The 13,741-nt window shown below is 45.9% G+C and overlaps 1 protein-coding gene across 1 annotated transcript in view; it reads left to right on the top strand.

Moving 5' to 3' along the window:
- Positions 1-13,721, top strand: part of BMP6 (bone morphogenetic protein 6) — a 97,182-nt gene extending 83,461 nt beyond the window's left edge. Inside the window, exons 4-7 of the mRNA XM_081014874.1 lie at positions 4,780-4,977; positions 8,964-9,040; positions 10,195-10,305; positions 11,677-13,721. Of these exons, the coding sequence (XP_080871000.1) occupies positions 4,780-4,977; positions 8,964-9,040; positions 10,195-10,305; positions 11,677-11,826 (536 nt within the window). The 3' untranslated portion in view covers positions 11,827-13,721. The remainder of the gene's footprint in view (positions 1-4,779; positions 4,978-8,963; positions 9,041-10,194; positions 10,306-11,676) is intronic.
- The last annotated feature ends 20 nt before the right edge of the window (positions 13,722-13,741 follow it).

Raw genomic sequence — 13,741 nt, 5'->3', positions numbered from 1 at the left:
CCAACGGTTTGTCGGTTTCGCGAACTTCTATCGCAAGTTTATCAAAGGCTTTGCGATGCAGACAGCGGCCATCACGGACACGCTCAGCTCCAAGAAAAAGAAGTTCATCTGGACAGAGCAGGCGGAGCAGTCCTTTCAGGCACTCAAGCGTCTCTTCGCGTCGGAAGAGCAGCTGCTTCATGTCAACCCCAGCAGGCCGATGAGGGTGGAGACAGACGCTTCGGACAGAGCCGTGGGAGCAGTCCTGCTGCAGAAAGACCCGCAGGGGGTTTGGAGGCCGGGAGCGTTTTACTCAAGGAAGCTCAGCAAGTCCGAACAGAACTACACCATCTGGGACAGGGAGTTGCTGGCCATTCATGCAGCGTTCAAAGCGTGGAGGCACTTCCTGATCGGCGCCAAGCACACGGTGCAGGTCTGCACGGACCACAAGAATCTAGAGCACTGGCGCACGGCACAGTTCCTGAACCAGAGGCAGATACGTTGGGCTGAGTTCTTTGCGAATTTCGACTTCCGAATAGAGTATGTCCCGGGGGACACCAACATCATGGCGGATGCTCTCTCCCGTAAGCCACAGTATCTGGAGGAGGCAACGCCAGCGGCCGCCATGCACATCTTCGCGCCGACAGTGTGGGCGTGCGCGGCGGCAACAGTTGACCTGGATGCGGTGCGACGAGCGTTGCAGGATGACTCCTTCGCGCAAGCAAAGATGGCAGAGGTGCACAGGGGCACGGCAGCGACCGACGAGTTCCAGCTGCGAGATGGTTTGCTCATCCGTAAAGGGGCCATCTACGTGCCGGGAGACGAACTTCGCGCCAAGGTACTGCAGCAGCTGCACGACGCGCCCACTGCCGGGCACTTTGGCAAGGAGAAGACGGTGGAATTAGTAGCCAGAGACTTCTGGTGGCCCGGAATGAGAGGGGAAGTCGCGGACTACGTGGCGAGGTGTGACACCTGCCAGAGGTCCAAACCAGTGCACAGACTGCCGGCCGGACTGCTGGAACCGCTGCAAACTCCGTTCGAGCCATGGGAGAGAGTGGCCCTGGACTTTGTCACGGATCTGCCCAGCTCGAGGGGCAAGACGGCTGTGCTGGTGGTGGTGGATTTGTTCTCCAAGATGGCACATTTCATTCCGTGTGCGAAGGTGGCCACGGCGGAACAAACCGCCAAACTGTTCATAGACCACGTGTTCAAGGTTCACGGTCTGCCGCGGTCTATTCTGTCCGACCGAGGGCGACAGTTCATCTCAAACTTCTGGCAGAGGCTGATGGGCTTCCTGAACGTCAAGATCAACCTGGCGTCGGCTAGACACCCGCAGACCAACGGGCAAGCGGAGCGGGTCAATGCCATCATGCAGCAGTACCTGAGATGTTATGCGAATCAACAGCCTGCGACGTGGGTGGATTACCTGCCTCTCGCCGAGTTCGCCTACAACAACACGAAGCACGTGTCCACGGGGGTCACGCCGTTCTTCGCCAACAACGGGAGGCACCCTAGAACCTTCCCGGGACTGGAAAGAATGGGGGAGGGGGAGCCGCAGACAGCAGATGCGTTCGCGTCGGAGTTGCAGGAGGTCCACGATCAGCTGCGGCGGCACCTGGAGCTGGCTAAACACGCATACAAGGTACAAGCGGACAAACACAGAAGGGTTGGCGAAGAGATCCATGTGGGAGACTGGGTCTGGTTAGCAGCCCACGCAGTGCCGGCCAGGTCGTTGGCGAAGAAGAAACTAGGGCATAAACAACTGGGGCCCTACCAAGTCGACGAACAGGTCAACCCGGTGGCTTTCAGGCTGGCTCTTCCGGAGGGTTCCAGAATGCATCCGGTGTTCCACAGATCGGTGCTCACTCCCTACAAGGCACCTCACAGGTTTCAGGAACCAGGAACGGCACCGGGTCCGCTCCGAGAGAGAACCGGGCAAGGGGGAGTGGCACAGGAGGAGCGCATCAACGAAGTCACGGAGATTTTGGACTCCAGATGGGGGGAAGAGGGGGTAGAATACCTTCTCGCCAAGGAGGGCACCCCGGCCAGTGCCAACAGCTGGGTGCCGGGCTACGCTTTAGACGAACCTCTGCTCAAAGAAGAGTTTCATGCCCTCTTCCCACATAGGCCAATGCCAGCAGACTTTTTCGACGACTGGCTTTTCACGCCCACGCTTTCAGCCAGCACGTTCCGGGGGTTCGACTCGGACGAGGAACCGACACGAGACGCCCGTTCCCCAGAGGGGTCACCCTCGGGATCTGCTTCAGAACCCTCGTATTGGTGGGATGATCGACCAGAGGAGCAGTTCCGCAGAAGGTGGCTGGAGGGTCCAGGACGAGCAACGTCTCCAGAAGGCAACGAAGGAGAGACGGACATGGACGTTTTCGGGGACGACCCGGGTTTCGAGCACGGCGGCACAGAGATGGAAGCGGAGGTGACCGTCGTCAACGAGAGCAGGGAGGAAGAACCGGAAGACTTCGGATGGCGGCCCGCCACGGGAAGCGAACTGTATCCGACATTCGTCCCCCTGACACGGCAGCACCCAGATCCCGCACCAGAAGGAGGGGAGGGGGGAAGAGGGGGCTTCGAGGGGGGGATGGATGTCAGGGGTTCAGGAGCAGAGGCAAGGGCAAGGGAGGAAACAGAGAGCGAGGGAGAGGAGGCAGAAGAAAAGATGAGTGATGACGACGACCCGAGATCTCCGAGTCTTTCCAGTGAATCAGAAGATTCACAGAAAGGAGCACCAGTGGCCAGGGCAAGGGGGGAGCCTAGGGGGACACCCCAGGAAGATAGAGCCAGAGGGGACTCAGAGGGGAGCAGTTGGAAATCAGGACCAGCGTCACCGCCAGAGAGCAGGGAAGAGGAAGGGCGCCAGGGATCAAGCGCTGGCAGCTCACAACAGGGGGGAGGGCACGAGTCAGGAGTGGCCACACCTCCATCGGGGAGCGAAGAAACGGTCAGACGGAAGGTGGAAGGTTGGGCGCGCTTGCCAAGTTCAAATGCACAGGAAGGTGGCGCAGTAGGCAGCCCGGAAAGGGAGCCAGGTCCTAAAGCCCGCCGAAAGGAGGGAGAAGAGTCAGGGGGGTCAGCGTCAGCGTCAGAGGAATCCCGGAAGGAAGAGACCCCGGGGGGCAGAGGGACCCAGAGAAGAACAGTCAGGCGGAAAAGGTGGAGCAAGGCTAGGATATTAAGTTGGTGTACAAGGGGCGGAGACTCAGATGGAGCTTCGCCGATCTAACCATGAGACGTAGAGTTGCACGCAGCAGCTTGAGAATGGAAACTGTAACTCAATAAAGACTTTTATTTAATGATCGCTGGCTAGCGTGATCCTCTGTGAGCTAGGATCTGGAAGCAGCTCTGACAATAAATAATACCCACAGGTCTCTGTGTGGGGCTGTGGAAGTGTCTTCTGGGAGGGTGATGGGAGCTCCTCAATTTCATCTCAATTTTTGTGTATCTTTCAACTGGACCAAGAGGCCTTCTGTTTACTTGTCTGCTGATGAAATGCCACCGTGCATAACATTTCCTCAGTGTTTCAACCTCTTTTCCTGATGCAGCTACGGAGAGGAACTTGTTCTAAGTTTTTGGGAGTTCTCCTCTCATGTTTCCCTTTTGCAACATGCCACAGATGATTTGGGGCCATTGGAGCCCCAGAGATTGACATAATATATTTCACCTTCTGGTGGAATTCAATAGAGCATATGAAGCTGCAAGGGTACCAACTTGAATCAAATACTGGGGGTGGATAAGCCCTGTGAAGTGTAGGTGGGTTGCCATGAGGCAAGACACAGCGATAACAGCAAGAACCTTTATTGAACTGCATAACTGGGAAACAGGGGCAAAGCAACTGCTTATATACATTCCTGAAAGCCTGGGCCACTCCCTCTCCCACCGTGATTGGCTGTCTAAACTTCCAAGCTGCGAATCAAGACTCAGAGTTCAAGGGCCAATGGCAGAGGCCCTAATCCTGAAATGTTCTGTGATTGGACATCATGTATCGAAACAGAACACAGAAGCTCAGAATCCTTAGTTCAGACTCAAGCTCAGGCAAACACAGACCACTGAATACATAACACCTTGCCCCACATAATCAGTCACAAGACACAGCACACACACCATTTGAATGGCATTGCCCATTAACTGGGGGGGGGGCGGGGGAGGAGGCTCAAATGTTTTACTTGGGGCGTGCAAAGGGACCTCAGCCCCTAGGATTTGGCTCCTATGCAAAGCTGCCTTATCCTCAGCATCTAGTCTGGCTCACAATTGCTTTCTGAAGCCTGGTAATTGGAGAGTGGAGAGGGATCATTGCTCATCCCCATTGCTAAAGCAATTAGAACAGATGGTTCAAAATAATAAACCCTCCAGAATAAACACTACTAGATAAGAAGAGCTGTGAGATAAAATAATTTTTGTTGAATTTAATTAATTTGCCATTTTTGCCCAGGTCCCAGAGTTGTCATTATTTTTTATATGGTGTACACATAACCCTGACCTGTTCCTTAATATTGTCCACTCCTTTCCTCCTAAATTTGCAAATTAGCAGAGTGAAGTACCTCTTACAGCACTTGTGTATACTTGTGGCCTTTGGAGCCTTAAAGAAGCTTGTGAAGTTTCACTGAAAATTAGAGTATCCTATGATATCAGCTATAGAGGAGGAGGAGGAGAGAGGGGGAAACTAAAGAGGGGGGTCAGAAGAACATTAGTTGTAGGAAAGCAGCTGCGTTGCTCAAAAGAGCTATTCAGAAACACTGTGCTCTTTATATGACACACCACTTTTTCTTTTTTTAAAAAAATTTATAGGTCTCGGTATAAACCCTAGAGAAGCAGGACTAATAGGTCGGGATGGCCCTTACGACAAACAGCCTTTCATGGTGGCTTTTTTCAAAGTGAGTGAGGTTCACGTTCGGACGGCTAGGTCAGCCTCCAACAGGCGGAGGGAACAGAGTCGAAACCGCTCTACCCAGCCTCAAGATGTTTCCAGGGTATCCAGTATCACAGGTAACCTCTTTTCATTGCCTCCTGGATTATGTGAAAATGAAAAGGGGAAAAAATACTATTTTTCAGCTATCGTTTCCCAAGCACTTTACATTCAGAAGCTGCTTCGAATTCGTCTCTCATCGTCTGAGTGTTTCATTTCTTCTTCTTTTTTCTTTCTTTCTCATGGTCACAAAACTAAGTTTAGATGACCCTCCAAGGGAGGATCTGTTCCCTGGATAGCAGGAACTCATTGTTCTGCAAGTTTGTGTAGAGTGGGACATCACTCAAAATCATGATGGCTCTATCAAGGCAAAGTTGATAGAGGAGCCCTACCATTAGGCAGGGTGAGGTAGCTGACCAAACTTATCCTGCAGCCTTGTGATAAAAAACTGAAACGTGTGAAAAATTGAAAAATTGTTTGCTTAATCGCTTTTGTTTTTGTTATTATTTTAGTATCTGCTCTGATCTACAACAAACAAACCAAGCATTGCTGAATATGTCTTTCAGTCAGCTCATTTTCTTTCGTCCTTAAAGTCCAGAACTTACTGTCCTTCTAAACAATCCCTTAAAAACACACATTTTAATTACCTGCCTAGTAATGATTGTTTAAGGGACGCGGGTGGCGCTGTGGGTTAAACCACAGAGCCTAGGACTTGCCGATCAGAAGGTTGACGGTTCGAATCCCCTGTTTCTGACAATCTAGCAGTTCGAAAGCATGTCAAAGTGCAAGTAGATAAATAGGTACCGCTCCGGCAGGAAGGTAAACGGCGTTTCCGTGCGCTGCTCTGGTTCGCCAGAAGCGGCTTAGTCATGCTGGCCACATGACCCGGAAGCTGTACACCAGCTCCCTCGCCCAATAAAGTGAGATGAGCGCCGCAACCCCAGAGTTGGTCACGACTGGACCCCTTTACCTTAATGATTGTTTAATGCTATTCCACTTGACAAGTAAGTAATAAGCCATGTATACAAGTGCAGGCCCAAAGTGGCAAACTAAGCATTTGTCCAGGGTGCAAACCTGCTTCACTTATGCAATTGTCTTGGGAAGAGAGAATGAGCTGCTGTCTGAACTGTTCAGAGGAGATACCCAGGGAAGGCTTAGGAATGCCTTGGTTTACGTATCCCACTGTCAGAGGAGCTTCCTTTAGCTGAGGTCACAGCAGTTGAGCTCCAACTCATTTGTAACCGGGAGGAAATAAAGAAGTGGCAGGCAGTAAAAACATCCTACTCTGTTATTTATTGTGCTATTGTTAACACTACGCAGTGGATCATTGAGAGCAGGCACAGAATTCTAATTTGTCTAAGGCAACAACAACGAAAAAGCCCTGTGCCACTCCTACACACACAACAGTGAATTGTTATGCTTCTAAGACAGTTAAGTTTCCTTTGCTGCAATGGCTTATTTAAGTACTGGCCTTGATTCAGCTGCATATGCTACATAAACAGCTGTTTGGTATACCTTTGCAACCAGTTATCTGACAAAAGGTACGTAGCTGTGTTGGTCTGCCGTAGTCGAAACAAAATAAAAAAATTCCTTCCAGTAGCACCTTAGAGACCAACTACGTTTGTTATTGGTATGAAGTGGTATGAAGTCAAGTTACAGTTCTTTCATAAAACTCTGGACTGATATACACGTTGACTGAACATCTTTTACACCAATGCTTTGAGAAAGAAGAAGTGGTATCTGAAGAAGTGTGCGTGCACACAAAAGCTCATACCAATAACAAACTTAGTTCGTCTCTAAGATGCTACTGGAAGGAATTTTTTTATTTTGTTTCGGTTATCTGACAGCGCAGGTCAGTTTGCTTATTCAGTAACTACAGCAATAGATTCGTGCTCTCAGTATGGATGCCTACTCCTTTCTCAAAGCATTGGTGTAAAAGATGTTCAGTCAACGTGTATATCAGTGCAGGATGTTATGACAGAACTGTAACTTGACTGACATCTTGTGTTGGAGATGTCTGAGGCAGCACAGATTCCTTTTGAGTTAAGTGCAAACTGTTGGTGAACTGATAATGCCATGGTACGATCACACATTTCAGGATATTAAGGCCTTGTGCCCATTCCAAAACCTTCAGCGGCCCTCTATGGTTTTCATCAGAGGAATTTGAAAGTGATGTAAGTTTTTCTCCACCATTGGCCAGAGAACTTGGGAAAGAAGGCATAGCAGGAACAGGCGTCTAAAGTTGCATGCATCTTGCTTCTTTGTGTATACTGTCAAAGTACAGCGTATGAGAGTATACTGAAGCAAGGCATTTCATTATCTCTCGTAAGCTGACTCCTTTTATGTTAAGTGGGTTAATCAGTTTACAACAGCTGTATCCTTCAAAACAATCGCCTGCTAAAGCAAACCCTGAGAAAAGGTGAGTCGTAGAGATCTCTTTCAAAACAATGTTGATATATCCTGGATATTAATTACATTGTGGAATCTGGTGAATGGGCTCATTAGGAGCAGTTCATGTGTTTTGGAAGGATTAGCTCCAATAAATATAGCTTACTACTTTCAGTGGAGAGAAGCTTTTAAAAATTTTAAGTCCAGCCCACTGAAATGCCAAATTTCACATTAGAACAAACCTTTCTTGTGGTTACGTTTCGAGGGACGTTTGCTCCAAGGTGCTCCCCACATCTTGGGCTGGGGGGGGGGGGGAGGAATGGCACCTATTTATATTTGTGTAAACTTGAAATATTTAGTTTTTATGCAAATTTAAACTTTTCCATTAACTGATATTGAAACTAAAGTTAAAAACTAGTTCAGAACCAACCACATATAAATTATTAGGTACCAATACAGTACTCAATCCTTTCTTTTGCACAAATGAATTCCAGTGCTGAGTACAGATGTCTGCAGTACTTTATTAACAGTGCAAAATGTAAAAAAAAACTGATTTCTAGGCTGATTTTTTGCTCATTTCCAGCCTTTATTTTTCTTTCTGCTACAACTTGCTGCCTAACTGCTGCTTTTTTATATACATAAGTTGTTTTCCTTGTTGTTTTAATGTGGATGAGTGTTGGGTGTGGATGGTGGAAGTTGTTATCCAAAACATCTGGAAGGCTCCAGGCTGGCCAAAACTGTAAAATGTGGCCTGAAACTGCACCACACGGTTCTCCTGATTGTTTTCCAGCTGCTAGCTTGGATTGGAAGTACAAGAAGCAGGCATTTAACAATGCTTTCCACTTTTGGTCAAGCACAAGTGGCCTTGATTTGAAAGCCAATGGCCTGTCTAAAAACTTCTAGTGATGGGGAGTGCATTCTTATACTAGCTAACCATCTTTTGCCAAGTTGATTAAATTTGTGATTCAAGTAGAGTCAAGATCTGAAATTGCAGTTCTTAAGATTTATTTTTTTTATAAAAAAGAAACACTCCCCAAGCTCTTACACTGTTCGCTTTTTAAAACAACTCCCAATCTCTTGTGGTTTCTAGGTTAGGTTTATTTTGAGGCAGAGGGATGCCAAAACACTGTGCCCCAGCTGGATTCTATGATCGCTTGATGTGCTTTTAGCATTGTACTTTTCCCTTTAAGTAAATACTGGATTTTTTTTAAAAAAGAAGTTTCCTTCGAGACCCTGAGGAATTACAAACAACTTCAATAGGAAGATGGTATCTAGAAAGCTGCCCATGTCCTCCTCTCTGCGGTCTGGTGGCACTGAGTCAGTTAACAAAGGGCCTCTACATCTGCAGCCTTGTAGATTACAGGTGTCAAGAGGCTGCAACAAAATTTTGTAAGCATCCGACTAGTAGTAATGAGGATGTTGGCACTATCACGACTTAGGTTGTGATAACTGAAGCACTGCACCCTATATGATGTAAACCTCTGTGGCCAGGTTAGTGCTGGCAAAAACCTTGTGCATGTTCATTTAATTTCAAATAGCAGTTTGATAAGTGAGAGAGAATTTTGCTTTGGATCTGCATTAGGCTTTAAAGCCACAAAATGTCTCTGTCACATTATGGCGATATGATTTTTAATTTGTTGTTTCAAATATATCCCCCCTCATTTATACTTCTTCATAGATTACAACAGCAGTGACCTAAAAACAGCTTGCAGAAAGCATGAACTTTATGTTAGCTTCCAAGACTTGGGATGGCAGGTATGTGGTGTTTCTATGTCCATAAACATGCTCTGAAAACAATGCTCAGAACACAAAAGTAGTTTTTTTCCCCACCAGACTGAGTTCTGTGTTAGCATATCTTGGAAGAAAGTGGGGCGAAGGTCTACTTCCATTGAGTTACCTTTTCTTTCAGATGTTTATTTTGTATTCAGCTTTAAGTAGATAATCACATTTTAGTATGTGGAGCACAATTCCATAGGCTCACCATCAGTGTTTTTAAGCTTCACACAATTGTCACTAAAGATGGCTTCCACCATTTTAAATTACCTTTTTTAAAAAAATGTTTCTATTTATGTGGCTTATGTTGCTGGTTCCTTTAACTTTAGCAGCCAAAATCACTATAGCAGTCATGGAGAATGAGATCTCTTTCTTCTATCCTCTTTGCTCTATTGAACCCATGTGTCTTCTAATGTACATAATTATGGTCTAATGTTTAACACAATGTGTGTTGGCTAGTCCAGTCATAAGGCTTTTTTGAACACAGCTTATAAGTGCTGCATGGTTCTTGCTAAAAATGCGGGGGGGGGGGGTTACATGCTAGTATCAACCACTGGTTGACTATCACTGGTTTCACATGTTAAATGGTTCCAACTCTTTAAAACACTTGGAAGCTTCAGTAGATTTGCACACAATTTTGTGCAAGCCCAGATTGCACATACCCTGTAACACCTTTAAAAAGGGGGTTGAAGCATAATGTGTTGCATCATGAGCTAAACCAAGTGTATAACCCACCACAACCATGGTTTAGTGTGTATTAACTAGCTACAGTAACCATACACTTTGCTTATAAAAATAATGTCGTCAGGTAAGCATTTTAAGAGTATGTTCTGGTTTATGTCTGCTTTTGGAATGCACAGCTCTCTACACATGGGAAAGGAGCTGGCAGATATGAACATATGTGTAGGAGGGGTAGAGAGAATTAAACAGGGCATTGAAACATGCTCCATAGATATTTATAATACTCTGTACCTACAGCCAATACTTGAATACTGAAGCCAGGACATAAGAAACTTGGGTATAAGGAAGTGGTAAGACTCTTCTAACATGTATTCTGTAGTTTGACACAGGGAGGGACCAACCTGTATGCATTTGCAATAGTTATGCTTCATAGATGTAATATTATTCTTATAAAGGACTGGATAATTGCACCCAAGGGCTATCCGGCAAACTACTGCGATGGAGAATGTTCTTTCCCACTCAATGCTCATATGAACGCCACCAATCATGCCATTGTGCAGACTTTGGTAAGTAGAGGCCTTGGCTTAGCTCACAGATGCTGTAAAACAGTTCGCCCTGCCTGGTTTCCTCCCCGCCTCCCACTAACATGGTGGTTTTGAGGAGTAGAGAAGCTCCAATTTGTCTCTTTCATATCGGTGGCACAATGTAAGACTGGGTTGTGGGGGTGAGCAATTCATCCAGCATTTTTTGGTTGGGCCTTGGGTGAGTGAGGATGACCAAGGACTTGCACTTGCAGGATGGGAGACGAAAGCAACTCCAGGATTAGAAATTAGCCCCATTACCTTTTCTATCCAACCTTTCCTTTAATGAGCTGAAAGCAGCTGCTTTAGTCTAATACACTTGGCTAACTGAGTTGGAATTTGATCTGGGATTCTCATGCTGGTGAGAGGAGGCAGAGTTTTTTAAGAGACCCTTGACATACAATGTAATTTCACTTTTCAAAATACTGCCTTCATGCAGCTTATGGGCACAGTACACCTTTGATGCTTAAAAATGCCCCTTCCAAGTCCCAATAAATATTTATCTCTAACAGGTAGGAGGCAACTAGGATCATGTTGCATGTGGGGGGATTTAATATTTCCTTGCCCTACCACAGTGCCAAGAAAAACTGCTTAACCTTCCCTAGGTTGCAGGGAAGTTGCCATTGGCATCAGTGGAAATCTACCATGAGACAAAGGGATAAGGAGGATTACCGTATTTTTCACTCTATAGGACGCACCTTGTTTTAGAGGGGGGGGGGACAAGGAAAAAAAGTTCTCCCCCTCTCTGCTCAGCGCCCCTTCAGCGAAGCGGCAGGAGAAACGGAGCCCCTTCCATTTTTCCTCCCACTTGGCTGAGGGGGCACTGCACAGCTCTCCCTCTCTGCTGAAGCCAGGAGAGTCTTGCTCTCAAAAGCTTCAGCAAAAGGAACCTGAAGCCTTCGGAGCGCAGCGAGAACTCGTGCTGCGCTCCAAAGGCTTCAGGAGGCTATCCCTGAAGCCTGGAGAGCGAGAGGGGTCAGTGCGCACCAACCCCTCTCGCTCTCCAGGCTTCAGCGAAAGTAATGCGAAGCCTCTGGAGCGCGGAGGGAGCGCTCCCTCTGCGCTTTGGAGGCTTCACATTGCTATCGCTGAAGCCAAGGAGCCTGCATTCGCTCCATAGGACGCACACACATTTCCCCTTAATTTTTGGAGGGGGAAAAGTGCGTCCTATAGAGCGAAAAATACGGTAATTGAACAATACATTGAGAAGTCTAATCTTTAGGGCACAGAGTTGGCCATGGAGATAAAAAAGAGCCAAGACACTGCCCCAAGCTGCTTGGAGCAAGGCTCAGAAATGTGATAGATTAACAAGTTGGCCTGAAGTTACAAATATGTTTGTCAATTTACTTAAAACAGGTTCACCTAATGAATCCAGAGAACGTTCCTAAGCCATGTTGTGCCCCTACGAAGCTGAACGCAATATCAGTTCTCTACTTTGATGACAATTCCAATGTCATTTTGAAAAAATACAGGAACATGGTGGTAAGAGCTTGTGGATGTCACTGACAAAAAGTTCTCTTCAGAAAGATCTGGTGCGCCATTCTAAATAACTTCCATCCAGTGCCTCAAAGGGAAAAACCTGAAGCTTCTAAGACTGTATTTGTGCCTTAAGGAGGATTTTTTTGGTTGCTGTTTGTTTTTAAGCAGAAGCAGGAGACTCCAATGCTACTTGTCCTTTTAAAGTATTTGCACAATGGTAGCCTTTGGTTCTTCTAATTTCTAAGTACACCAAAGAGGATTATAAAGTATGGACCATGACTGAAGCAGCAAAGGTACAGACAAAAACCTGCACGCTGTTTCAATCTTCAATTCCGTTTCTCTAAGCAGGCACCTGCCAAATCCTGGTGGCGATGTCCACAAGGAAAAAACAGAGGCTGTAGCTAAGAAATGAAATGCACTATTCAAGGCAAAAATCTCCATTCTTACATGTAGCCAAACCAAGCTCTCCTTGCTTAACTTTAAAGGCCTGCAAACTGTAGGTGAGAAGGTTGATCGGCAAGGTAAGTGTCTTGTATGAACTGCTGCACTTAGGTTTCTGCAACACACACTGTGTTAAAAGCAAGTTTTGTCCCTTGCCCTTCAACAGGGACATAACTGGCAATGTGCCCCTATAGTTATCACAAAAGGAAGTGTTCTAGAGGTTAAATTGTCCCATCAGGCTAACAGGAAGAAGCTTGTACATTTGTTCTAAAGGCAATTTCTATGCTTGCTTACATTCCACAGCTCTCCCTCTTGCTAGTTTTGATCCCTCCCCTCCTTTTGAAAGCCTGACTAAAGAGGAAAAAGAGGTGTGTGTGGGAAGGGGGGGGTAGAGGTTGTAGGGCAGACCATGCAGGAGAACTGGTAGATGGCAAGTTACTCAGTCTCACTGACCCAATTAAAAAGCACTCTTCAGATTGTGATCTGGTTGGTCAGGAATAAACTTGTACCTCTCACTTCTGAAAAACATGAATTTAAAATGTATATACAATACTTATTTCTAATGTAAGAGAAAGGTTTCCCCAAGGCAAGGAAAAGTGCACTTCCCTTTGACTACTTTGCTCTTGTAAATAAATGAAAATGATAATTTATTGCAACTGTCTGATATAGTAATTTTGATGTACTATTAGCAAGACCAAGAATTTTTTTTTGTAAAAAAAAGATTTATTCAGAAACTGTGTGTGTAAACAATTGTACCACTTGATTTTTACAGGAGTCATGACTTGCAGTTCAGCCTGCTCATGAGATTGTGCTTCATTAGGGTTTTAAAAGTCACCATGTTGAATAAAGGCTCCCTTTAAGGCAGAAACATGTGTGTTGATCTGATACATCTGCCGTATCTCAATTAGCCCTTTCCATTCTTCCTATCTGTTATGTACCCCCTGACTCTACATCCCCCCCACCCCCAAATTTGTGCTGGACACATTTCCTGGCCTTCAATAGGAAGGGCAAAAGTACAGTACAAAAATTAGAAATGTAGATATGGCTAATGAAAGTTGCATTGCTCCATCTGCAACAAACAAATGGCAACAGCAACTTTCTACAGAGAAAACATCTAGCCTATGTACATACCTGAAAACTCCCCCAATAAAATGGCAATAAATGTTTATATATAAACCAGATTTCCCCCCCAGCATCTAGTTTGCTGCTGTAGTTTAAGTGTCTATCAGTACCTGCACTAGAAATTCTTTGGCTTTAAGTCTGTCATATTGAATACCAAACTGGAAAGGAGGGGGACTGGCTAGAGAGAAGCTACTCAGAATGAAAGACCACCTGGAAAAACTTATAGGTAGGTTTTGTTATTTTGTTTATATTACCTGGAAAGAGGCTCTTTAACCATGATTAATATACTACAGCCTCTGAAGTAACAAAAATAACCCATCTCTAGGTTTTAAAAGAATTTTTAAAATTTGTTTTTTTTATTTTTAAAAAAGGGATGGCC

Source organism: Podarcis pityusensis (assembly GCF_964106645.2).
Source record: "Podarcis pityusensis genome assembly, chromosome: 7".
Lineage (NCBI taxonomy): Eukaryota > Metazoa > Chordata > Lepidosauria > Squamata > Lacertidae > Podarcis > Podarcis pityusensis.
Note: the sequence above shows the minus strand (reverse complement) of the source record. Positions and strands in the feature narration are given on the sequence as shown.